At 45.0% G+C, this 26,747-nt stretch overlaps 1 protein-coding gene across 1 annotated transcript in view; it reads right to left on the bottom strand.

Moving 5' to 3' along the window:
• CEP152 (centrosomal protein 152) overlaps positions 1 to 26,747 on the bottom strand; it is an 804,909-nt gene that overhangs the window by 475,425 nt on the left and 302,737 nt on the right. Inside the window, exons 13-14 of the mRNA XM_086958276.1 lie at positions 26,240 to 26,450; positions 12,510 to 12,638 (exon numbers count right to left, since the gene is read on the bottom strand). Coding sequence (XP_086814402.1) covers positions 12,510 to 12,638; positions 26,240 to 26,450 — 340 coding nt within the window. The remainder of the gene's footprint in view (positions 1 to 12,509; positions 12,639 to 26,239; positions 26,451 to 26,747) is intronic.

Below are 26,747 nucleotides of genomic sequence, written 5' to 3'. Positions count from 1 at the left end.
TCTTTTAACTTGTGACATACTTAAATATTCTTTATTTTGAATTTTTTCAGCTAGTGTGTTCCCCTTCCCTCTCACTCCTGCCAGCCCTGACGAAGGTGCCCTAAACCCAAAACGCGCGTTGGCGTTATTACGGTGTTTACCATCAGGAACGGCAACAATATTCCATCCTCTTGCCTTCCCCAAAATGTACCCACGTCCATGCAACCATAATTCCATCTTCCTTTTGTTGCAGGCCAAATGCTAATTACCTTTATGAAGTGACTGAATGTGTTCGAGTATGAATGATTTTTTAGATACGAGTGCCTGTTGAGACCCCTCCTTTACCCCCTGGAGTGAGTGGAACACTGTATTTTTCCATATTTATTTGTTGTTGAATTTACTTCCGCCTATGAAATGATGAACAGCACTGATGATTTTATGAATTTTTGTATTTATCATTTTTTGAACACTTTGCTTATATGACTAACTGCACCAAATAAAAAAAAATTAAAAAAATATATTTTCTATAAAGAATGATTTGAATGTGGTCCATTCGCCTCTTTGGTCTTAGGCACTCTTGATATTGCTCCCCCCTAATCAAAACTGGATCCCACTTGGGACCACCTTTCATTGTTCTTGGCAGGGTGATTTTTTCTATTTACCTAGTGGCATGATACACTACCACTAGAATGAATTTGTTTCCTGATGCTGTGGGAGGTTCAAGTGGACCCACTATATCCACAACTACCCTTTCAAGGAGAACCCCTACCACAGGTAGTGGTATCAGGGGGGCCTTTGAGGGGCCACCTGTCTTGCCATTGGCCTGAAAGGTGACACAGGAGCTGACCAACTACTTTCTTTTTGGTGCACCTGGGGCCAGTAAAAGTGGCTAACTAGCCTTTCCCAAGTCTTGGTATGGCCCAGATGTCCAGCAAGCCGGGCCGAAGAAGGCTGAAATGCCAGAAACCGGTCCCCGGTAGCTTGTCTCCTTTCTGGTGAAGAATTGGCTTGGTAGTTTAGTCTGCCCTGTTCCCATGATGCACTGGGCCAGGGACAGACTGATTTGCATATAGCCAGGTTCTGAGCTGGGATGGGGCAGTGAGATAAATAACGGTGATGGATCAAGCCCTGATCTTTGGACTGGGTAAGAGTGGTCTGTTTAACTCAGACACTCTGTTCATCACCACCCCCTTTTTGTAAATCGTTTTTGGCCACTATAGGTGTGGCAGGGTATACTCAGACATGAGTCCCTTTCTCACTGCTCCATCAGGATTCAAGCAAGCTGGGCCGAAGAAGGCTGAAATGCCAGAAACCGGTCCCCGGTAGCTTGTCTCCTTTCTGGTGAAGAATTGGCTTGGTAGTTTAGTCTGCCCTGTTCCCATGATGCACTGGGCCAGGGACAGACTGATTTGCATATAGCCAGGTTCTGAGCTGGGATGGGGCAGTGAGATAAATAACGGTGATGGATCAAGCCCTGATCTTTGGACTGGGTAAGAGTGGTCTGTTTAACTCAGACACTCTGTTCATCACCACGCCCTTTTTGTAAATCGTTTTTGGCCACTATAGGTGTGGCAGGGTATACTCAGACATGAGTCCCTTTCTCACTGCTCCATCAGGATTCAAGCAAGCCGGGCCGAAGAAGGCTGAAATGCCAGAAACCGGTCCCCGGTAGCTTGTCTCCTTTCTGGTGAAGAATTGGCTTGGTAGTTTAGTCTGCCCTGTTCCCATGATGCACTGGGCCAGGGACAGACTGATTTGCATATAGCCAGGTTCTGAGCTGGGATGGGGCAGTGAGATAAATAACGGTGATGGATCAAGCCCTGATCTTTGGACTGGGTAAGAGTGGTCTGTTTAACTCAGACACTCTGTTCATCACCACCCCCTTTTTGTAAATCGTTTTTGGCCACTATAGGTGTGGCAGGGTATACTCAGACATGAGTCCCTTTCTCACTGCTCCATCAGGATTCAAGCAAGCCGGGCCGAAGAAGGCTGAAATGCCAGAAACCGGTCCCCGGTAGCTTGTCTCCTTTCTGGTGAAGAATTGGCTTGGTAGTTTAGTCTGCCCTGTTCCCATGATGCACTGGGCCAGGGACAGACTGATTTGCATATAGCCAGGTTCTGAGCTGGGATGGGGCAGTGAGATAAATAACGGTGATGGATCAAGCCCTGATCTTTGGACTGGGTAAGAGTGGTCTGTTTAACTCAGACACTCTGTTCATCACCACCCCCTTTTTGTAAATCGTTTTTGGCCACTATAGGTGTGGCAGGGTATACTCAGACATGAGTCCCTTTCTCACTGCTCCATCAGGATTCAAGCAAGCCGGGCCGAAGAAGGCTGAAATGCCAGAAACCGGTCCCCGGTAGCTTGTCTCCTTTCTGGTGAAGAATTGGCTTGGTAGTTTAGTCTGCCCTGTTCCCATGATGCACTGGGCCAGGGACAGACTGATTTGCATATAGCCAGGTTCTGAGCTGGGATGGGGCAGTGAGATAAATAACGGTGATGGATCAAGCCCTGATCTTTGGACTGGGTAAGAGTGGTCTGTTTAACTCAGACACTCTGTTCATCACCACCCCCTTTTTGTAAATCGTTTTTGGCCACTATAGGTGTGGCAGGGTATACTCAGACATGAGTCCCTTTCTCACTGCTCCATCAGGATTCAAGCAAGCCGGGCCGAAGAAGGCTGAAATGCCAGAAACCGGTCCCCGGTAGCTTGTCTCCTTTCTGGTGAAGAATTGGCTTGGTAGTTTAGTCTGCCCTGTTCCCATGATGCACTGGGCCAGGGACAGACTGATTTGCATATAGCCAGGTTCTGAGCTGAGATGGGGCAGTGAGATAAATAACGGTGATGGATCAAGCCCTGATCTTTGGACTGGGTAAGAGTGGTCTGTTTAACTCAGACACTCTGTTCATCACCACTCCCTTTTTGTAAATCGTTTTTGGCCACTATAGGTGTGGCAGGGTATACTCAGACATGAGTCCCTTTCTCACTGCTCCATCAGGATTCAAGCAAGCCGGGCCGAAGAAGGCTGAAATGCCAGAAACCGGTCCCCGGTAGCTTGTCTCCTTTCTGGTGAAGAATTGGCTTGGTAGTTTAGTCTGCCCTGTTCCCATGATGCACTGGGCCAGGGACAGACTGATTTGCATATAGCCAGGTTCTGAGCTGGGATGGGGCAGTGAGATAAATAACGGTGATGGATCAAGCCCTGATCTTTGGACTTGGTAAGAGTGGTCTGTTTAACTCAGACACTCTGTTCATCACCACCCCCTTTTTGTAAATCAGATGTCCAGCTAGGGTGATGTCATGAGCTAAAATTAGGAGAAAATCCCTGCACTTCTGAGGCACTACCACTTTCCTAATGGCTCCAGGTTTGGGGTCTCTGGCATCAGTGTACAGTAGTCCCTCTTCCCAATAAACTCTGTTTTTCTATGAAATTTCTTCTAAGTGCCTACTTTTGAAAACTTGAAATATTCTTTAAAAATCATATGAATTACTGAAACGCAGTTACCTACCTGATTAAGTTCCGACCCCAATGTTGGCCCTCTAAAGCCCAGTACTGGATTACAAAAGTAACGCGATCATTCTTTACCTGCAACCTGAATTTTCTTCCATTGAATAACATTGCCAGATTGTCATTGAAAAGTTTATGTGTGAACTTTTAAAACAGCTTTATATTCATGAAAATTCACCACAGTAACTAAAACGTTTTTGCTAGCTTGGTTTCAGCTTTGACCCCAGGACTGAATCTAGGATCTAGTCCTGGAACTACCAAAGTAATCTGTACTGTAATCAACTGTACTGTTATGGTATTCATTGAGCTCAATGCTAAAGTGTGTCTAGACTTGACTGTACCTATTGTGTTCACCAACTGATTGCTTCCTTGCAAAGTAATTGCATGAGAGTTCTCATATCTAGCAAAGTATATTTTTATGCCTGTTGGTTCTAAAAATAAAACAACTATATCTTTGGATATAACAACCATTGGCCTGGAGTTCAGTCTTTGAGTTTGTGAAATCCTTTGCTGACTGAGTGTGTACAACAAATGCTTTGCACTGCCCTCTGATACTGCCTTACTGCTCGACCAAGCTACCACTTTTAAGAGTAAGGTCAGTCCTGACTTTAACCTCTGTTATACCTTTGGGGTTTGTGGACTCTATACACACTGCACTTCATTATTGACCAGTATATATAGAGCCACTTTCTCACAGGGTGGCCTTCTTTGATTCTATAAGTTCACATTAAAGCCATACTGAGTATATGGTCTAGAAACTGGTCACTACAAGTTTTCTAGCACCATAATGGCTTTACTGAATTCTGGGATGCTTGGCATCAAACATCTCAGAATAATAAACATGCACTAATTCCAGTGTCAAATTTATTATCCCATGCACTCAGGGGTTTCTTCTAGGGGAACCCCTGAACCAAACCGACCTCTGGTGGGTTATTGACTGGTCAACACCTGCCTGCCAGCAGAGGATCGGTTTCTGGACCCCTTGAGATGGGAGCCTTCACTCCCTGGGTCCAGAAACAAAGCCTTGCTCAGAGCAGGAAGAACGGGAAAATTCAGAACAGCCCAGAGGTGGGGAAGCGAGGTGAAGCCCACTCTTCAGTGCCCACCATCTTGTAGGTGGCAGGCACCCTCCAATCAGGGTCAGGGATTTTGCCCACTTCACCACGTGGGGTGAGCACACTAAGGATGTAGCCACCCTAGGGACAGAATCCCATTGGCTACTACCTCAAGTCCCTTAAAAACGCCCTCTAAATACAGTATTTAGGGGGCAGGCCTGAATCCAGAATTTTAGAATTGATGACCTATGAAGATTAGACACCGAAGAAGTTGCAGCAGTGAAGACTCCATGCCCAACTGACCTGGCGGCAGCCCTACTGACCTGCCTCAGATTTGCGAAGAAAACAACAGCCCCAAAAAGGATCAGAAGCCTCCAGACTCAGTGAGGACTGATCCCCCACTTCAATTAAGAATTGAGACTCCCGAGCACAGCGGCCCTGTCCACAAAAGAAGATCAAGACCCTACGAAACCAAGAAACCTTGCTCCTTGACTTAACTCTGCAACGCCATCCACAACACGTGTCCAGAGGGTCCACCGGTTCTGAAGTGGTCCCTCAGCGATCCTGACCTCCAACCCATCGAGGGGTATCACCTCCAAGGTCCAGTGTCGACACCCGAGGCATCTTCATGACGACCCCCCTCCACGTGACCTTTCAGTAAGGAGGAAACCAGATGCCAGAAGACGCGCCTGCAGCCTCCAGACCTGTGCCATGCCAACCAGATCCAAAGGTGTCCTGACGTACTCATGCATCCCAAGTTACTTACATGGCTGTTGGTTTTCCTCGTCTGGCTTCCTGACAGACGCCTGCAGCCCGGGACCTATTTTGAAGATCTCCATAGAACAGCATTGGGAGTCCGGCGCTGTGTAAGCACCCTGCACACGTCCGCCCCTGTGCAGTTGGTGGTGCGGGTTTGGTGCTGTCTTAGGTCCCACTTTAGCTCTCTCCTAAACCACCAAAGATCTTCGTCTCAGTCCGATTGGCTTGCAAGGGAGTAGCCTCAACACGCTGTGCCCCTAGCACCAATTGCTAGTATTGGCCCTGGTACCGAATTTTTCACTCTGCATCCGGCAGCCCCAGTGCTGCTGGTGGTACAGTCTCAGTGCAGCAGCGACCCTTGATGAACCCTCAACATCCAAAAGAGATTTGCTGTAAACCGTTTTGCTTACCTGCAATTGTTAACTTTGTGTTCCTCATAGGATTGCATGGTATGGCTTATCTCTGAAAAATGTAAGTGTTGGCTCTGCCTCGTATTGTAACAAAGTAACTTAGTGTCTACAAATGAATCATCCTGCTAACTAATGTACTGCAGTACCTAATCTGAGTTATTAGCTTGCATTGTGCAGTTAGAAAAGTAACTTAAAACTTACTAAAAGTGATCTAAAGTAATTGCAATTATTCTAAAGAGTTTACAACACATTTTCTCTACTGCAAAGTAACTTGTATGCTTCTAAAATCAGTAGACACTGTATTTTAAAAAGTATTATTGTTTTGAAAGTATCACTTACCTGATACAAAGTAAATCTTGGTTCTATTCATAAAAATAACAAAGTAACAACTGTTTATACAAACAATTGGCTTGGATTCAGTCCTTGAGTGTGTGACATAATTACTTGTCTGAGTGTGTATGCAAATGCTTAACAATACCCTCTGATAAGCCTGTCTGCTCAACCACACTACCACAAAAGAGAGTGTAGTATTATCTACTTTAGCTTCTGCTACACCTCTGGGGATCCACTGAACTCTGTGCACACTACACCTTAGTTTGGTATGGTATATACAGAGCCAGCTTCCTACACCGACCCATAGAACAAATTCCTTACCTTCGATAACAATGTATCTGGTAGAGACATGGGGCCAGATCCATCAAGCATTTTTCTCCTCGCAAAACAGGCAGATTCGCAGAATCTGCCCGTTTGCGATCTGCAAAAAAATGCTTTTGTGATGCATCAAAACCAATTTTGCGATTCGGTAACCTGCTACCAAATTTCAAAATGGGTTTGCGATTTGGTATTTGGAAGGGTAGGTGTTTAGGGCGTCCCTTCCAAATAGCGGATCCTAACAGCATGCATGAATGTTTTGTGACCGTGAATGTGGTCGCAAAACATTTGATTATTACCACCTACTTCGAGTAGGTGGTAAGACATTCACAAATGGGTAGGGGTCACCTTCCCCTTTGTGAATGTTTGTAAAAGTATTTTTAAGAGCAGGCAGTGGTCCCACGGACCACTACTTCTCTTAAAAAATGAAAAGAAAGCTTTTCATTTTTCTTTTTGTAAAGCATCTCGTTTTCCTGACTGCTTTACAAAAAAAAAAAAAGATTGCTTTATTTAAAAGCAATCACAGACATGGTGGTCTGCTGATCTCAGCAGGCCACCATCACTGTGATTTTTGCGATTCCTAGGGCGTCGCAAATTGTGATCTACCTCATTAATATTTATGAGGTAGGTTATTTGCAACCCCTTAGGAATCACAGCAAGTGTACTGCACTTTAATGCATGCCGTTTTGCGATTCCCTAAATGCGAATCGCATCGATTTGCAATTAGGGAATGGCAAAAAAAATGTTGATGCATCTGGCCCATAGTCCAGCAACAGATTCCCTAACTTGTGAATTCTCCCCAGGTGTCAGACTGGATCCGGAAAATTCTCAGCAGTACCTCTGCACGCCAGAGGGCAGCGTCGCATGGCTCCGTACAAGGTCGGCTCCGGATATGGAGTCTTACAAGGCCCTTCCGGTGCGCTGACAGCTTCTTACATGAACCTTTCCGTGCGGAACACAGAGACGCATAGAAAATGGCTTTAGAACCAGTGTGCTAAAAAAGAGGAAACATCTTTACCACAACCACGAAAAAAGGGGAAAAGAAAGGTATAACGCCAAAAAAGACCCTTAAGAAAAAGACCAAAACGTCAATGAAGCACAAGTCATTTAAATCACTGCGCAGAGGCGCATGACACAGTACACTAGAGAAATACCTCCCACACCCTAAACCATATACCAGGAGGAAAACATGGAACCCAGAGAAAAAGGGGGAGGGGCTTCATACAAGGTCAGAAGACCACACCAGTGAAACTGGTAGACCCCATCACAACAGGAGCAGAAAGGAAAAGGGGGAAACACTCTTACACCAAAGGTCATAGAATCAGGAAGTAAGTGAACTAAAAACACCAAGAGCAGACCTAAAGAGTGCAGATGATGGACGGAGCGTTAAGAAATCTCCGGCTAGACTATGGCTCTACCAGATACATTGTTACCGAAGGTAAGTAACTTATTCATCTGATAGAGACATCTAGCTGCAGATTCCTGAACTTGTGAATTAGATACCATAGCCATAAACTCAAGGAGGAGTTTCTGCGAACCAATCCCACAATAGGTCCAGGAGGACTGGCTGATGGACAGAAGAGTCTGCAACGTGTATGATAGAAGACTGAGCCACCAGATCGACTAACCAGACGATGGTCTCTACCTTAGGTGAAAGAAAGTGGCCACTAGAAGAGCAAAAGCAAACAGCAAAGAGGAAAGAAGAAACTAAGATATGAAGAAAAAGTGTGAATAAAATCGATTGAAGACACACTGACAGCGCCCTGAGAACCAAACATAAGCACGAAAAAAGGGGCGAAGGAGGGGAACTCCTCCTAGAGCAGAGTGGGGACCAGAGCACCGGACAACATTACCTGCTAGAAGAATATCCGCAGCCACGTACTTCCCAAGGGGAAAACATGTAAGAGTGAGCTTGTCCAAAAGCGCATACCAATAATTAGACCTAGACAACAAGAAGGTATGAATGAATATTCCAGAATCACCTAACGGAATATCCAGAAGCAAGACTCCCAACAAGGCAGAAAGGGAAGCAATCCCCATCGGACAGGCAACCATGAAATATAACATACATATAGAACATAGGTTCATTCAAGGACCACTTAACAGCCGTGAGTCAAGGAGACCACATCACACAACAGTTGAGAGGCAAGGACAACAGGAAATGCAACAACTGTGAGGAAGCACGTCACGCAATGGCCGTGGGGAAGGGCAAAGGGAAAACCAGAAAAACCAATGTTGTTCCACAGTCGAATGCCAAACAGACCGACCCTGCAGAGCATCCGCAACAGTGGGTACGGTCAATACCTTGGGTATCCCGTATATCCCCCTACATCAGAGGAATTTAAGCCACTGGCTTGGGGAGGCCTGTACCACCAGAGGCACAAGGCGGCATTACCAAATCCCAAGCTTAGGGTCAACAAGTCTCAATAAAACTCGCCAATCCTACTTCTAGCTAGGAGAGGTTGCATAGCGCAACACTGGAGAGCGCGAGCAAATCCACAAGGTGGGAATAGTCAACAGGGGAAACCGATCGACCGGAAAAAAAAAGTAAAAATACTCAGCAAGAAAACATGTCGCCACTGTAACAATCGAATGATAGAAGCAGACAACTTCAAGAGAGTGTAGAGAAAATATTGCATACCATTGATACATGATAGAGCCCCCAAGAGGGGATAAGAAGTTGCCAAAGAAACTGAACCAGGAAACAAGGCTTCCAATGCAATATACAACAGGATAACAAGTCTTGAGCCACCGGCCAGGAACGGAAAAAAGGGCAATGAGCCAGAATGGCCAATACGACACACATCACATAATGCTAAAGAGAATCGTGTGATAAGGGATTCACACAACAGTCGCATCCAAAGAAACCCACCGGCAAGTGGAGTAACACCCTCTGCAGGGTCTCAAGGCAGGAGGCTAGCCAGCAGCACCAGAGACCACGGTAAAGGCACTGATCTGGTAACCGACGCCACAAAACGCATATACCGCGTTGCAATAATAAGGGGGGGAAATGGGAGGGAGGGCAAGCTACGGGTCTGGCCCTCATCGACTAGCCTGAAACCTACGTAAGGCCGCATCTGCTTGGGCTCCAAAAGATGAACCCCCATGAAATGGACAGCTTCTGAAAATCCAGCCGCCCGAAGCCAGGCATGCCAGTGCAATTCCTACCGCCGCGACAAATGGAATCGGTGGAGTCCATTCCACACCTGATGAGCAGCTCAACCACCTGGCCGCCATCAAAAACCAACTGGGTCAACTCGTCCTTGTTAGCCTCTGGGAACAAAGGAAAGAGCTGTGCCAAGGAGTCCCACAAGGCAAGGAGAAAGCGTCAGAGGACCCAAATCATGTTGGTGGAGTGTAATGCTGCATTAGAAGAGGAAAGAACACATGCTGAGCAATAATCTTGCTTCCTGGACTCTTTGTCAAGCTGGGAGTGGGGCAGGTTTTCCATCTCAGGGGATGCCGTAGTGGCTGGACCATTGTGCTGCGGTAGGTCGGCTGTCCGATAAAGCAAGCTGGATTACCTGGGGCAGGGAGGTATTTGTGGGCAGTAGCACAGTCCACTGGTACACCTGACTCAGATTTTGCCCATGACCATAACAAAATATCAGACAGTGCTTCGAAAAAGGGGAGTATTGGTTAAACACCCGACTGCCCCGGGTGAAAAACCTCCATGAGAGGGTCTATCGCCTTCTCCACTGTAGGTAGAATGAGATGTAATACATCAGCCACTCTTCTCAAAATTTCTGCCAAGGAAGAACTGGCTACCAAGGAAAAAGGCCAGGAGGCAATAAAAGAGAGGAAGCAGGGGATGAATCTAGCCCGCTGGCTTCACCCAGCTCAGCAATCCAGCTGTCCAACATAGAAGGAGCCACAAGCATTGGCTGCTCCAAGGGGGTATCACATCACATGCGCGAACCCTCTTTCTGAGACTGGAACTAACGCAGAGGGCGACCCGTCGGCGATCTCCTTGGGGCACGCAGGCGCTCAGAGGGGGACAAGGGCCTAAAGACAAGATGTAGAGCCCCGTAGTGCTTCTGCATCTGGTTCCAGGTCGCCCCACCTCCAGGAAAAGGTGGGAGGCACGGGAGCCACGCCGAAGCAGAAGTAGAAAACGCTCCACGATCCACTCTGCGAGTCAAAGGAGCCACAGAGGCCTGGGACTTTGATCTCTTACCATAAGAAGTGGCTGGAGACTGAGACCACTGCCATTGACCACAGGGCGGAGAGTGGCGCTCACACGAACGACCCTGATTCGGGAGGATGAACGATGCCATGAAGCGGTAGAGGTACATGACAACGGCAACATCAGAAGTTAATGCGCCGCTCCAGCTGGGCCTTTGGCTTCAACCGCTGGCTGGCATCACACTCGTCTGCATCGTGGTGCTCGCCCAAGCATCTGCATCTGGTTCCAGATCACCCTGCCTCCAGCAAAAGGTGGGGGTCACTGGAGCCACGCCGTAGCAGAAGTAGAAAAGGCTCTGCAATCCACCCCGCGAGTGAAAGGAGCCACAGAGGTCTGGGACTTTGGCTTCCACCGCTGGCAGGCGTCACATTCGTCTGCATCGTGGTGCTCGCCAAACACCACATACAGACAGAATTTGGGTCCATACCCGATATTTGTGAAGCACAGGACCCACCGGACTTACACCCAGAGTGCATAGGAATTTGACACACTGTCTCAGACGAGAAAAGGTTGTCACAGCAGGCCAAAAACTGCCAGAGATGTGCTACTTCGGATATCTCATGCAGAAAGGAAAAAGAAGAAACTGACGTCAGCGCACCGGAGAGGACTTATAGAGCTCCATTGACTTCATATCCGGAGCTGACTTCGTACGGAGCCATGCAGCGCCAACCCCTGGTGTGCAAAGGTACTGCTGAGAAAATGTTCCATATCAAGTCTGATGCTTGGGGTGAATTCACAAGTTAAGGAATCTAGATGTTTTTATCAGATAAAACCCTTTTGAGGAAAGTGAGATTGGGAAACAAAGATAACAGCTATAACATGTGGAGCATCAGGAAAAGTCCTTTCTAGATTTGTGCATAGAGACACTAAAAACAGAAATGGTGAGAGACAGTGAGTGAAGGACCGGTGGAGGGAATAACCTTAGAGGAAAGTGGGCACCCTTTTGCTGGACTAGCGTGAGAAAAATGCTTACGTGAAAACTTATTTTGAAAGAGCCTTCTCACTGTCGGGTAGGCAATTTCTGGCAAGATAGAAAGAGGTAGATCAGGCAGACACAGCAATCTACAAATGTTGAAGGGATCTTGCAGTCTGACTTCAGCATCCTGTGTGCCTACAAAAATCGACTCTGTATTAGAGTACCTGCAAGCAATTATGAACAATGGTCACTAAAGATTAGCAGGACAGCAGACCGCATCTGCTGTCGTGAGGGTAAAATGTTAAGGTGGTCTATGTTTCAAACAACCTTTAGAACAAAAAATGTGTGCTATCAAAGCACTCTCATATATTAAATTCTACTGGTACTCGAGCCAGTGATACATTGTGGACAGAAAGCATTGCTACTGCCTGTACTTATCAAAAGGGTGATGCAAAAAGTACAATAAAAAACAACATTTGGAAAGTGCCTATAAAGGTCCCGAAGAGGATGATAGAACTTTCACCAATGCCTAAGACTAGTCTCCTCAAAGGCCATGAAGACAACTACACAGAGGAGAAGAAATATATGTATTTTAAATGTCCACATCGGAAGCAACAATAATCATATTTTCATTGATGCACTGTTAGCCTCTGTTCTCGAAATTAGGAAAGAAGAAGAAAGATCACATTGCAAGACACTGCCATACATATTGTATTTAAACACCTAAATCGCACAATTCAACAGAGAAATAAGAGGGCATGCATATGAGTATGTCTGAAAAAACTTATGCAAATACATTTGAAGAAGGCTGCATTAAAAAGCTGAAATTTCAAAAAAGTCAGTCAAGTGCTACACAACATTTACATGCTGATGATATTATGCAATTTGTAACTCCGATTCAAAGGTGACAGAAATCAGAGTTGCAATATGGATATTTAATGTAAAAAAAAGTTCCAAAACACAGATTTTTTTTTTAAACTAAAATGCACAATGCAACATTTGTTTCAAAATTTACTTTACAGGATCTCATTAACAAAAATTACCTCGACTTGCTTTTGCAAAGCTAGGTTCTCATTTTTTAGTTTCTGAATGGCTTCATTCAGTCCTTCATTTGGGGCAGACGAATAGGGCCAAAAGGTGTCCAAATGTTTTTCCATGCTGTCAGCTCTAACCTATATGTAGAAAAAATGAATGGTTGACACCATTTAAAATCTTGTTATGTAAAACAAAAAATAAAGTATTTCAGATACATAAATGTAGATAGCTGAACTGTATGTAAATACCTAGATTAATAGTTTGCACTTGCATTTTGAAATTTCAAAACTGTTTGAAACGAAATACTGTGAGAGAAGGAACTTGAAACCTTTTAAGACCAAGACTTAACAAGGGGCATAAGTGTCTTCAGGGCAACAAGTGCAATGGTGCCATGTCCACTGCTTCCCAATTAAGACAGTCTTAATTGAAGAGGAGTGGGTTTTATGGCTCAACGCACCTTTGGTAGACTATGGTGCTCCCCAAAGTAAGGAACACCACAGTTTCCTCATTATGGAGTTTTTACAGCTCTCATCATCCGAACCGACACTGTTCGATCTAAAGTGAAATGTGCACCAAATAGATGCAAGAAAGGAATGTAAATAAGACTTCCCTTAGACTGTATTCCCTGCCCAATCATCTTTAACTGGAAGGCCATCACAATGGTTATGAGACTTACATAGATTAAAAAAGTCATACTAAAACCCACAGACATGGAACTAGACAGGTGCTTTTCAGTAGCTTCCACATAGTGGTATATTTTCTCCCTTGTAAGCACCAAATTTAAGGGTTTATGGATCAATTGTTAAAAACAGTAACAGACAATCCCCCCAAAAGTACATAATGAGTATGAAACCTCTTTCATAGTAAGATTATTGTAGGAAGCTGGCTATATATGGTATGGCACTAGGTGGTTATACAGTGCACAGAGTCCAGGGGTTCACCAAAAGGTTCTCTATTAGTGGTAGTGTAGGCTAGCAGCCTTGGGGTTAACACAGGAGAGTAAGACATTTGTTGCACAACATTGACCAATAATGGACACACGACTCAAAAAGGAGATCCACACCAATTTTTGAAAAATAAGCTTTGTTAGTACTTTATCTTAAGACCAAGATCTTTGCAATAAGGGAAGCAAGTTTTACAATAGAAATACTTTCAACTTCCAAAAGTCAACACTTAGAACAATTTCTGAGCAGTTCAATGTTGTCCTATGGATGAAAACAATAAAGCAGTTAAATGGATAGGTATATACTTACAGTTCCAGCCTTCGGGACAAAAGGTCAGCAAAAGGCAAGGGTCAGGTTGAGTACCAAAACTGCACCACCAGCAGCACCAGGGCGGCTGGGTGCAGAGGTAAGAATCGGAGTTCGGCTCAAAGTGTTTCAATGGAGACTCGGGCTGCTCGGAGCCACACTGCTTGCATGTAGGTAAATCGATTGCAGAGGCCAACATTTGGGGGTTAGGTTAAGCACAAGGAGGGGGTTGTGGGGGCACAAAACAGCACCAAACATACACCACCAGCGGCACAGTGGCGGCCGGGTATAGGCTGCAATTTCAGCATCAGGCGCCCAATGCTTTCAATCTGGATTCTGCTTTTCACAAACAGGCTGCAGGCGTCGCAATGGAGGTTGCAGGACAGAGACCAACGATATCAGAGGTAAGCAGAGATGTAGGGGGTCGTAGGGACTCCATTGATTGAGCTCATCAAGGCACAGGGGCTTCGGGTGCAGCGTTGCTTGTAGACGTCTGAGACTTCTTACCGGAGCTAGTCGTGGTCCGGGGCAGCCTATGGATTCAGGCTGCTGGCGTTAACTTGGGGTCCAGGAGTGATCAGACATGTCTGGATCCGAGGTCAAGATCGATAGGAAGACTTCGCTGGACAGTTGAGTCACTCAGACTCTGCCCGTGGGTGTTGGGTGCAGAGTGGGCAGGACTCATGGTTCCAGCTAGATCAGGAGTCCTTGTAGTTGGATTCTTCTGGACAGGGCCGCTGTCCTCTGAAGATCTGGTCTTTGTTGAAGAGCAGGCAGTCTTCCTCGAGTTTCTGGAAGTTGCTGGCCACAGGATAGGCGTTGTCTTTTTTGCTGAGTCTTTAAAGCTGGAGACAAGCCAGTAGGGCTGGGGTCAAGTGAGTATTTGTCTTCAGGCTTAGATGCACAGCGTCTTCTTCGTAGGTTGCAGGAATCTAGTTACTAGGTGTGGTAGAGCCACCTAAATACTAAATGTAGAGGGCGTTTTTCGGAGTAGTAGTAGGGAAAATGGGCACCTTACCTGGGGTGACTACACCCACTAATAAGCAACCCTCCTGTGGGAGGGGGCAAAGGACTAGCACTGGTTGGAGGAGTCCCCTCATTTTCAAGATGGAGGGTGCTGAAAAGTGTGCTTAACTTCGCCTCCTCCACCTAAGGGGTGGAGCTGGCAAAGGTGGGCACACTGCCTAGCCTTTCTAAGTTTTCCCGCCAGTTCTCCCACCCAAAGTGCGGGGTTTAAACCGGGGGCAGCTATCTGCTGTTAGCAGCAGAGGCTGGGTGGAGGAAGGGGGGGGGGGTCGCATTATGAAAGTGGTGGCCTTTGAAGCTTTCCCTTCGACCACTCGCCTATCCTGGGGGAGGAGGTGCAACACCTTTGCCCAGGATGTGCACGGTTTCTGGTACCTGAGAGCAGAGGCTCTCCACCCAGGGATACAGAAACAGGTCTGTGTGTGGCAGGTTGCCTAAAGCCAGCCAGTGCCCACACCAGGGTCAGTAGGTTTTCAGGGGGCACCTACAGCTGGCATCAGTGTGGGTTTATTTTGAGGAGTAGTTTGGTACCAAACACTCTTGTGTTCAGTAAAGCCAGTGGCTGCCTCCGAGTGGAAGATTTGGAACTGTTGCATAGTTAGTAGGTCCTTGTCCACTCGGAGTTTGATTATTCGTCCTTTGGACAGTTCTAGCAGACTTTAATTCCATGTTTGTCTGGCCCATTGTGGATCAATGAGAATTAGGTTTGTCCCTGGTTGTCTGGCTATTTCCAGAACTCTTTGGATTAGAGGTATGGTGGAAAAGCGTATGCAAATGTCCCTGACCAATCTAGTGATAGGGCATTCCCTGATCATACTTCTCTGGGGTTACAGCCTTATTAAACTCCTCTAGGTATCTCTTTAAGATCATTGATTCTTTAACCTCTCCACAGGTAGCAGACCCATAGAAGGATCCCAGGAACTTTGTGATAAAATCTCTGGCTTTTACCATACTAAAATTTCGGAGATTTACGTTTTACTAGAAACAGCAAACTCTTATATCAGTTCGGCATTCCAATCCCTACCCCCTTAGGAGAGAGTCTGCCTAGGGGGCTGACCCCGAGACTTTTCAGCTTTCCCCTGCTGTCACCAGAGATGGTTGACTGGCTTCTTGATAGCGTCAACTCAGGCTCTCCTTTGGTCCCTTGTCCTCTTAAGGCAGAGGTCTTCAAACTTGTGGGCGCCAAGACCCCCCCTGTCAACATTTTCAGTCGTAAGGACCCCCTCCTGACAAACATTTCTAAATCTGTAGGCAGGGCTTCTGGAATTACGAGGCAGGTAATGACCAAATTACACAAAAGGCTTGACTAAATTGTGTGGGAGGAAAATGTAAATAAGGTTATGTGATGCCTCGTTATTTTGGGATGGAATTGCTTCATTATTTTGACATTTTTTGCACACAATAACAGAGGAAAGATTTCACCTCATCAACCTTTGTGATGGGCCTTTCACTCCGCAGAAATACGTGTTGCCACATTAGAAGCTCACCTGGCCCTGGCCGGGAGCAGCAGGGGTCCCTTAAAACCCTGGTGGTCTTGTGCAGAGTTGAGCAATTTACCCATGCCGCTTTCATCTCACCCCTTCCCTTCCATCCCTCTCTCCTCTCCCAACCCCGTATCCCTCTCTCATATTGCTGGCATTTTCTTTCACCCCTATTTACAACTTCTGAACTCTCCCCATTCAACTTCTCACTTCACCCTTAATCACCTCTTGCCATTCTGTCTTTTCACTGCCCTCATCTCTAACAGTTTCTCGCATTTATCTCATGGCCTCTCTGGCCCGTCACCGCCTGTGCCCATCTGCACTTCTCATTCACCTCAAGTCTCTCCATTCAAATTGTTGTCTATTTGTATCTTACACCTCTCCAGTCCCCCAATTCATCTTTCACATCTCTGCTTTGTTCTTTCACACCTTCTTGAACAAATGTCCCTCTCCACTGTTACCTCAGCACCAGTGCTTAATTAGAGCAGGTGGTTTCCGGTGCTCTGCACTGGCACCTAATTGTACACACTGGCACTATGACCGTCTGCCACATGGTGGCTCTGTCTGTGTAATTTAGAGATGAGCAGAACAGCTGTTTATTAATTCAATATACATTAAAAACGATAAACTCCTGACATCCATGCCATTCTTATAGCTTTGGGGGCTGGAAATAGTCACACTTGTACAGTGTTATGGTTGGTAGTTGCATAGGTATTGTCATTGGCCGCACAGGCAAGGCAATGGGTGGGTGGTTAAAGTTGCAGTGGCACCAACAATGCACCTCATCTCTCCGTAGCACCTTTCTGACACACATTTTTTTTTATAGTGCTACGCATAGTTTACTCACACTCAGTTCTGTGATCTGCATAATACATATTCTTTGTAGCAGGCACATTAACCGTCTGCACTCTGTGGATGAGAAAAGTGCCCATGTGAGTGCCCGGTGAGCGATGCAACAGAATGAGAGTAGGGAAAGAGGAGTGACTGCAGGGTGAGTGAGGTGGTTATATGAATTTGGGTGTGGATATAAGTGCAGAGTGGGATGAATGAATGCATGGCTAATGATGGCCTTGTTTGAGCGAGTTGCAAATTGAGCAGTGAGGGGACAGGTGAATGAGGTCTCACATGAGTGCAGGATGAGTAGTGTGACTGCAGGCTGAGTGAGGTACAGGGTGAACAACGCAAGTGCATTGTTATTGCAGAGTGATCACTGTGAGTGCAGGGTGAGAGGGTAAATGATGTGAGTGCAGGGTGATCAGTGTGAGTGCATTGTGATCGCTGTGAGTGCAGGGTGAGGGTGAAAGTGAAGTGCGAGAATGAGAAGTGAGTTCTCTGAATGCAGGGTGCATTTAACTCAACATATTATTGACGGCGGCGTAGAGTTTAAGATATAAGTTAAACTATTGCTATTATGACATTAATCAGGGATCGAGGGTGGAGGAAATAAACTCCCAAATTATTATAGGCGGGGATTTTAACTGCCAATTTGAACCTGTATCGGGGCTTGAAAATGTACTAGAAAACGAAGACAGGGCTCGTGACATTCCTTCTCTAGATAGTGCAAATCTAGTTAAAAGTTCAGTGGCAGCCATGCAGATTTTCGAACTAACTGTGTCTAATGATCTAAGGGCATGTAATGGTCGTCTTGACCCCGATAAACCTGCAAATTATACATATGGTAAGGGGATTTCCAAATCACTGATTGACTTCATGCTGATTACAACCAATTTGTGGCACCTATTGTTGGCCTTTAAAGTTGTGAATAGGCCTGAAAGCGACCACTTCCCTCTACAACTGGGGTTACTTACTAACCCGTTTTTGACATCACTTGGGGAAACTGAATCTATCAGGGAGGTGGGAGAGGTCGAGGTCTCTAACAACAGAAGGGCTATAAAGTGGCCACACATACTAGCAAAAAAAGATATACTAGGTATTTATAACACCTTCTCAGATACGATCCCCTTATATAATAATTTGTGCTTGGGTTCCCAGGAAGTTCTCAAAATGCACAATCACCTGGTAGAATCATTAATTCCCCTCCTGAGCAAAACATGTAGCAATGATAAAAGCAACATAAGCAGGCAACTCGAACTAGAGACACCGTGGTACAATAAACAGTGTCGCCTAGCGAAAAGTAACTTAGTCAATGCTGTTAAATCCAAGGATCAGATGAGGGTAAGAGAGTGTAGACATGAATATAAAAGACTCCTCTCTAGTGCAAAAAAGGAATGGGATAACTCGGTCTGGGAAGATCTCCTAAATGCTGCTAGGAAGCACGGCCAAAGTACCTTTTGGAGTTTGATATAAAAAAACAAAAAAACGGGTCGCTCCAACAGGGACTTTTTCCTTGACGAGAAAATTTGGTATGACCATTTTGTAAAGTTGTATGACTCGGCAGATGTGTTCCTAGGCCCAAACAATCCAGAAACTGCGTTGCCCTTGTGTACTAGTTCTTTCCAATTTAGTGCCAATGAGACCCTACGTGCAATAAATGCAATTAAGGCGGGTAAGGCACCAGGGCCTGACAAATTGCCTGGGGACTTACTTACACATAATACTGAAGTATGGTGCCCCTATATAAATTTTTTGTGCAACTCAATATTGGCAGGGACCCCAATTCCTGAAACGTGGAAGGGGGCGGAATAGTTACCATTTATAAAAAAGGGGATCGCTATAATCCAGCCAATTACAGACCGATTAGTTTAATTGATATTTTACAGAAAATTTTTGCCAGGCATATTTTAAACCGACTTTTAGACTGGATAGAGGAATCTAAAATCCTCTTAAAATATCAAGCAGGGTTTAAAATTAAGACAAGTACTGTGGACCAGGTGTACAGGTTTATGTGCATCAGTTGGAAATATGTACAATTAAAGAAGGGTAGCCTTTACGTAGCATTTATGGATCTACGTGCAGCGTTTGATCTTGTTCCACGTCCCCTACTTTGGGATACTTTGAGGAATATGGGTGTCCCGGGCGAATTGCTATCAAACCTTATAAAGCTTCACACAGATAACTTCGCTAAAGTAAGGTGGGGAAGAAATGGCGAACTTACCCAGGCCATACCAGTAAAAAGAAGGGGGGTACGACAAGGGTGTGTGCTGGCCCCCACCCTTTTTTCTTTATTTGTGAATGACACAATGTAACCACGATTCTCCGAAACTGTGTAATGAGGCAATTACACCATTGCTATTCGCCGATTACACCATCCTAATATCGCAAACCCCCAAAGGACTACAAAACTTAATAAACCAATTCAATAGTTATTGCGAAGTAAAAGGGCTAGAAATCAATTCATTAAAAATTAAGTATATGGCCATTAATCCCCCAAAAACTTTTAAGAAGAACTTGGCCATAAAAAACATTAAACTAGAGTACGTGGAATTTTTTGATTACCTGGGTATCAGGCTTGATAGTAAGATGACCTGGAAAAAACAACTGGAAAAAAGCAGGCTGACATTCAAACACAGTTCACTTCCTATTTTAAAGATACATGGAGGGAGTGCTTCCAAAGCTATAACTCCTGCGATGGAAGTATTCAAAGCAAAAGCTCAATCCGCAGCCATATATGGGGCTGAGATCTGGGGGCCACACTCAAACAAGACCTTTGACATTGATGAGAACGCGTTCTTTAGGCGACTACTAAGACTACCCTTAAGAACGCCTTTAGTGCCTGTTTACTTGGACATTAATGTAAAACGTACAGACCTTTTATGCTGGTTAAGGCCACTTCTTTACTGGGTTAGATTATGGACTACCCCGGAACTTACTGACTATAGAAATGGTTTATTGGAAATCATGGAACTGGATACATTTAACTCAATCAAATGGCTGAGACATATATCCAATTGGTTCACAAAAATAGGTCTTTCACACTTTTGGATTAACCCACTTCTACTACCAATTAATTGTAAAGAACAGGTAAAAACTGCCTTTTGGTCCTATGTTGTTAATAATGCATATTCACACGAACGTGGTACTGGTTCCCTAACTCAGAAGTTTCTGCAATTTAAGGACATTCCCATGTTTGAACAGTTTATGGATGAAATTGAGCCACCCTTGGCCAAAACTGTATACTTACAATATAGGTACGGCGTTTTACAAATAAATGCAAATACCTGCCGATGGGGAAAAACCATGGGGAATGATTCGTACAACTGTAAATTGTGTGAACTTAATCATAAAGAAGAGGAGGCTCATATTCTCTTCTTTTGTCCAGTGTACAAACACCAACGTACGAAATGGATCAAACCACTATGTAATAATCTGGGTTTAAGAACTTACAAAGAGGCAGAGAGGATACTTAAATCCACAACTTCTCAGTTGGTAGCTATTGGAGTCAGTAGGTACCTCCTCAGTGTCTGCTTGACTAGAAAGAAACTGGGGGTTAAAACATAGCACTTAACTCCATAAGGAATCTCTGAAACTTATAAACATGTTAAAACAAGTTTTTTATTACTGGCATTTTAATTATTTATATCATGTACATAGGTTTTTTAGATTCCGGTCTTGTAACTAAATTTTAAATGGTAGCACATTGTACTCAGTATGTCATATTATACATAATGAAATAGTAATGTACCTTTACATAAATTGCACATATCCTCCGATGATGTCTTGGAGCGCCATACATGTACTTATTGCACTTTTTTTGGTAATTATGTTATCTTTTCTAAATCATGAATGTGAATGTATTTATATGTTTTTATGGCTTTATGACAAATATGTCGAAATAAAAGCTTTACAACAACAATAAATAATATGCTGATCTTGCAACACACTTCCAGTCCTAAGGTTAGGGTGGCCTGCTCATTATTTTGATGTCCCAGACAAGACAAAAATAAGCAGTCACCTAAAGCTGTATATTTCAGCACTCATCTGTGCATACTGGGAACAGCAAATCTAAATAGAAAGCACTTTTAATTGTGTTCTAGGTCTGCCTCAATGATCCATGAATGATAATTAAGGGAAAAAGGACAGAAAAGTCACATTACAAATGTATTTATTTATGCGTTTGTATATAGCGCGGACTTTACCCGAAGGTGTCAGAGCGCTTCACAATAGGAACAGTAATGATACATGAGGAGAAAATTACAAGTGAACAAATCACAAAAGCAAACGTTAAGTTACATGAGGCAAAAGTGACAATAGTTAGCAACCAAAATACAAGAGGTGCTAAACGGTACATTACAGGAGGAAAAGGTGATATGTGTGCAGGTTACAAAAGCGTATAAAGTATAAATAAAGGTAGAATACTGCAATAAATGGCAGACACTCCAGCATAAGAACAGACGTTATGAAAGCAATGGTGACACTTGTGCAAGTATCTAAAGCAAACAAAATGTGAGAGGTAGCAAACAGTGTGTTACAAGAGAAATGGCTGGTATTTTTTTCTTCTGGCAACCCTACTTTATATTTCTTTTCATGAAATGCATTCTCCCACTATTGCAGTAAATGTAAAATACAAATGTGAGGAAAAGGCTGAGTTGGGGCCCAGGGGGTACTGGAACTATAAAAAAAACTAAGCATCAGTAACCAGTTTTCAAAAAGTATGTAAATATGCAAATGGTCTTTAACGACCTGTGAAAAACTCAGGGGTGCCGGGCTGTGCTGGAGATAAGACTGCAGTACAAAAGTTGGTGGTGATGGACGGAGCATCTGAATCAATCAAACACTCACACTCAGTCAAAAGATCTGGGTTTAATCCATCACCGTTCTTTAGCCCACTCTGCGACCCCAGTTCAGACATGGCTATATGCAAATCAGTCTCTGACCCTGTGCCTCATGGGAACAGTCCAGCCCAAACTGCCAAGCCATGTCTTCCCTGGACCGGAAACTAGCTTCCGAGGACCGGTTTCTGGCATTCCAGCCGTCTTCAGCCCGGCTTGCTTGAATCCAGTGGCAAAATGAGCAAGGGACTCACGTCTGAGCATACCCTGCCACACTTATGGCGGCCAAAAGCGGTACAAAAGGGGGTGGTGATGGACGGAGCATCTGAATCAATCAAACACTCACACCCAGTCAAAAGATCTGGGTTTAATCCATCACCGTTCTTTAGCCCACTCGGCCACCCCAGTTCAGACATGGCTATAAGCAAATCAGTCTGACCCTGTGCCTCATGGGAACAGTCCAGCCCGAACTGCCAAGCCATGTCTTCCCTGGACCGGAAACAAGCTTCCGAGGACCGGTTTCTGGCATTCCAGCCGTCTTCAGCCTGGCTTGCTTGAATCCAGTGGCAAAGTTAGCAAGGGACTGATTTGCATATAGCCATGTCTGAACTGGGGTGGCAGAGTGGGCTAAAGAACGGTGATGGATTAAACCCAGATCTTTTGACTGGGTGTGAGTGTTTGATTGATTCAGATGCTCCGTCCATCACCCCCCCCTTTTGTACCGCTTTTGGCCGCCATAAGTGTGGCAGGGTATGCTCAGACATGAGTCCCTTGCTCACTTTGCCACTGGATACAAGCAAGCCGGGCTGAAGACGGCTGGAATGGCAGAAACCGGTCCTCGGAAGCTTGTTTCCGGTCCAGGGAAGACATGGCTTGGCAGTTCGGGCTGGACTGTTCCCATGAGGCACAGGGTCAGACTGATTTGCATATAGCCATGTCTGGGGTGGCAGAGTGGGCTAAAGAACGGTTATGGATTAAACCCAGATCTTTTGACTGGGTTTGAGTGTTTGATTGATTCAGATGCTCCGTTCATCACCACCCCCTTTTGTACCGGAGATAAGACTGCAGACACAGCCCAGCGCAGCTCACAGCAGCTCGAGCTGAGACACACTATGGGGGAGGAGGGGGGCTGAATCCCTGTAGTCAGATGGGCCCGGGCAGAAGTGTGATCGGAATGCTCCATCACTCCACGGCCCCCCTGGGGGTCGCGCCCCACACTTTGAAGACCCCTTTCTTAAGGTGTTTAAAGCCTGCCGGGAAGCTGTTATTCCTCCTCTTATGGAGGTTGTGAACCGTGCCATCTCTGAGGGAGTCTATCCCTCCGTGTGGAAGTCAGCGATTGTGAAGCCTCTTTTAAAGAAACCCATTTCCTTACTGCCTGCCCCTGCTAAGATGTTGGAGGCTCATTTAAATCTCCACCTCAGTACTTATTTAAAGGACCACCACCTTCTGGACAGATCCCAACACAGCTTCAGGAGACAGCATAGCACGGAGACTGCCCTTACGGCAGTCCTTAATAACATCTGCACCCAGGTTGACACCGGCCATACCACTCTCTTGATTCTGTTAGATCTCACCGCAGCCTTCGACTCCCTGTCTCCCCATATACTGATGTCTCATTTAGGAGAGATAAGTGTCGAGGGCTCCGCTCTGAGTCTCCTTGCCTCCTTTCTCTGCGAAAGAGAACTGAGGGTGAAGATGGGCCAGTTCCTCTCTGCTCCTAATCCCTTGCACTGTGGGGTCCCACAGGACTCCTCTTTAAGCCCCACGCTTTTTAACATTTATGTGGCCCCCCTTTCAAGCGTAGTGAGATCATTTGGGTTAGAGGTGTTGTCATATGCGGATGACACCCAAATAATGGTCTCTATTACACATATGGTAAAGGGTTGTGACCTTAATTTCAGGAACTGTATGGAGGCTGTTTCCCCAATGGATGGTGGAGAATTTCCTGAAGTTGAATGTAGAGAAGACTGAGCTCTTGATTTTTGCGAAAGATCAGGAAATCTGGCCCAGTGAGTGGTGGCCGTCCGTGCTCAGGGAGTGCCCTTGCCTGGCCTCCCATGGGAAAAACTTGGGGGTGATAGTGGATACTTCCCTCTCCTTAGATCTTCAGGTAAACAGGACTGTTTCCACCTGTTTCGGTATTATTAGGATCCTCAGGAAGATCTCCCACTACCTTTTCCCTGATGCACGTAAGTAGGCCACTATGGCATTAGTGACCTCCAGACTGGACTATTGCAATGCCCTTAATATGGACATTAACAAGAGCTTTATCCATCGGCTCCAAATGGCACAGAACGCGGCAGCAAGGCTGGTGCTGAATCTTCCTAGACACAATTCAGGCAAGGCCACGCTTAGGAGCCTGCACTGGCTTCCGATGGACCGCAGGATCACTTTCAAGATCCTGTGTCTGACCCATGAAGCCTTTTATGATGCCGGCCCTGAAGACATCAAGTCGCTTGTCCAGCATTAGCCCCCAGTAGACCACTTCGATCCTTACATAATAACCTTCTTGTTGTCCCTAGGTTTCAGAAGGTCAAATGGGGTAGCAGAACTTTCTCCACGGCAGCGCCCAAATTGTGGAACTCTCTTCCTTTAGAGATCCCCGGTCAGGCCTCTCTTTTGTTATTTCGCAAGGCCTTAAAAACCTGGCTTTTTCCTGATACCTTTGTTTAAGCTCCATTTTTCCGGTGTGCGGCTGTTCCGCACCAGCGCCTTGATGTTCTTGGGCTAAGTCTGCGCTTTACAAGACTACATTCAATTCAATTCAATTAAATTCAGGTGGCGAAGAAACCTCAAGGCAAAGCAAATACTCCTTCAATTGGAATGCCCCAAAGACATTGGAAAATCACCAATTTTCAGCTGTCTCAAAGCTGTGGATCAGTGGATGACCTGGAGCCATCTCAAATTGAATGCTTCATAAACTGAAATACTCACGTGTGGCAATTGGAAACATTACAACCCGCTTGCCGCATGGCCTGGAACTGAAATCACTGCCTAAAGTATCGAAGGAAGTAAGAAACCTCGGAATGACCATGGACTCCAAGCTGTCGATGAATGCCCAAGTGGATAAACTAGCAAGATCAAGCTTTGCTACTATAAAAACGCTGCAATGAATTTTCCCTCATTTGGGATTTCCACACAAGGTCCAAGCTACCAAGTCCCTTGTTCTGTCCAAACTCAATTACGCCAATAGCCTCCACCACGGATCACCTTTAACGACCATGAAAAGACTACACCGGATTCAGAACTCGGCTGCCAGACCACAGCACTGTCCAGACAAAAAGTGGGGGCTGATCATGTCAACATAAAGAGGCACTGTCTCACAATTATCAACATAGGAATTGTCCTCAAACCTCCTTAATGTCTAAAAGAATAGCCATTGATCTTCGGTAAAGGTTGCCTTCGTTAATGGCTAATGAGATTATGGTACTGGATGCTCTGAAGGAATGGAAAGGAAAAGAGGCCTAGAATCTAAATATTATGACCCAGCGCCTGAGGCAACCAAGATAAACAACCCTCGTCCATTTACCCAGACCCTCCAAACAAATGGTGAGTCTCACCTCCCAGAACTAGGATGAGAGCGCAATATAGACTGTTTCTCCACGGATCTTAACCTCTTTCTAATCGGCAGACGATAAATCAGGAAGCTCCAACATCATACTATAACTTCACACTGACCCAGAGCAGAACCAAACTGCTGCATTTGGTTCTAGGATAACATGTCACAATGTGTGTGTGATTTTATTAATGTATGAGTATTTGCTAAAAACACTCTGCATTTCACTTCACAAACCTACACGTGTTTAACTCTGAAGGGCATATACATGGTGGATTAATTTATGTGCCATGGATTCCCTGATGTCCAAACCCATCGAGATTTCTTAATCTCCAATTCCTTGCCACACAATCCCAACATATGCTCATTTTACATTTCCATTATCGAGCACTCTTCACTGCCCACTGTCCATTTTTCTTCTTATCTTTATGGAAAAACCAACCTTTCAGAAAATAAATACCAATACCAAATGAGGTTCAAGTTGAGCTTCCTGCGGCTCCTGACTAGAGACAATGCCACAATAATCACTGTAGAAGCAATATTAAAAAATAATTTAGAATACAATTTAAAAAAGTCTGTTACTCTAATTTGCTCTGAACCGAAGCACTAAATAACATGCTAGATAAATTATGCACCATGCAGTTATTACTTACTCCACAATCCAGAAACCAATTTGGGCTTCTCAGGGGAATGTTAAGCGCTATACAAATATCAATGCAATACAGTTGCCAAAAGCATTTAAAATACACAAACCTCATAATCCCTTGCAGTTCGTTCAGTTTTCTCCAACTGCTTCTTGAGCTCTTCTATTTTATCTTGATGTTCTTTTAGATTCTGTTGCAATTGTGAAACTTGATTTCTTTTTATTTTGTTACTGGAAAGCGAACGTTCAAGCTCAACTTTCAGCTCCATTATGATCTCATCTTTCGTAAGGTTCACAGGAGGGTCACGGCTACGTAGGGTGCTGTAGAAAAAGTGAACAACAACTAAACAAATACAAAAATGTAATGAAAAACTGTCTTATAATGGAACCTGGGATGCTTTTTGCACAGCCATCTTGGGAAACTTTATCAACACAAAACAAATTGTATGACAGCTTGGAAAATCTAAATCTTGAAACAAAGAGATGAGTTCTGTGCCAGCTTCTACGTTAGGATTAAAACATTGAAAAATAAGAAAAAGAATAAACAATGCCACATCTTGTCCACAGACAGGTGAATGAGTTTGGGAGGATTATAAAATGTTGCTTTAGTCCCTCGGG

The sequence above is a fragment of the Lissotriton vulgaris genome, chromosome 2_1 (genome assembly GCF_964263255.1).
Source record: "Lissotriton vulgaris chromosome 2_1, aLisVul1.2, whole genome shotgun sequence".
In the NCBI taxonomy this organism is placed as follows: Eukaryota; Metazoa; Chordata; class Amphibia; order Caudata; family Salamandridae; genus Lissotriton; species Lissotriton vulgaris.
This window is presented reverse-complemented; position numbering and strand designations above follow the sequence as displayed.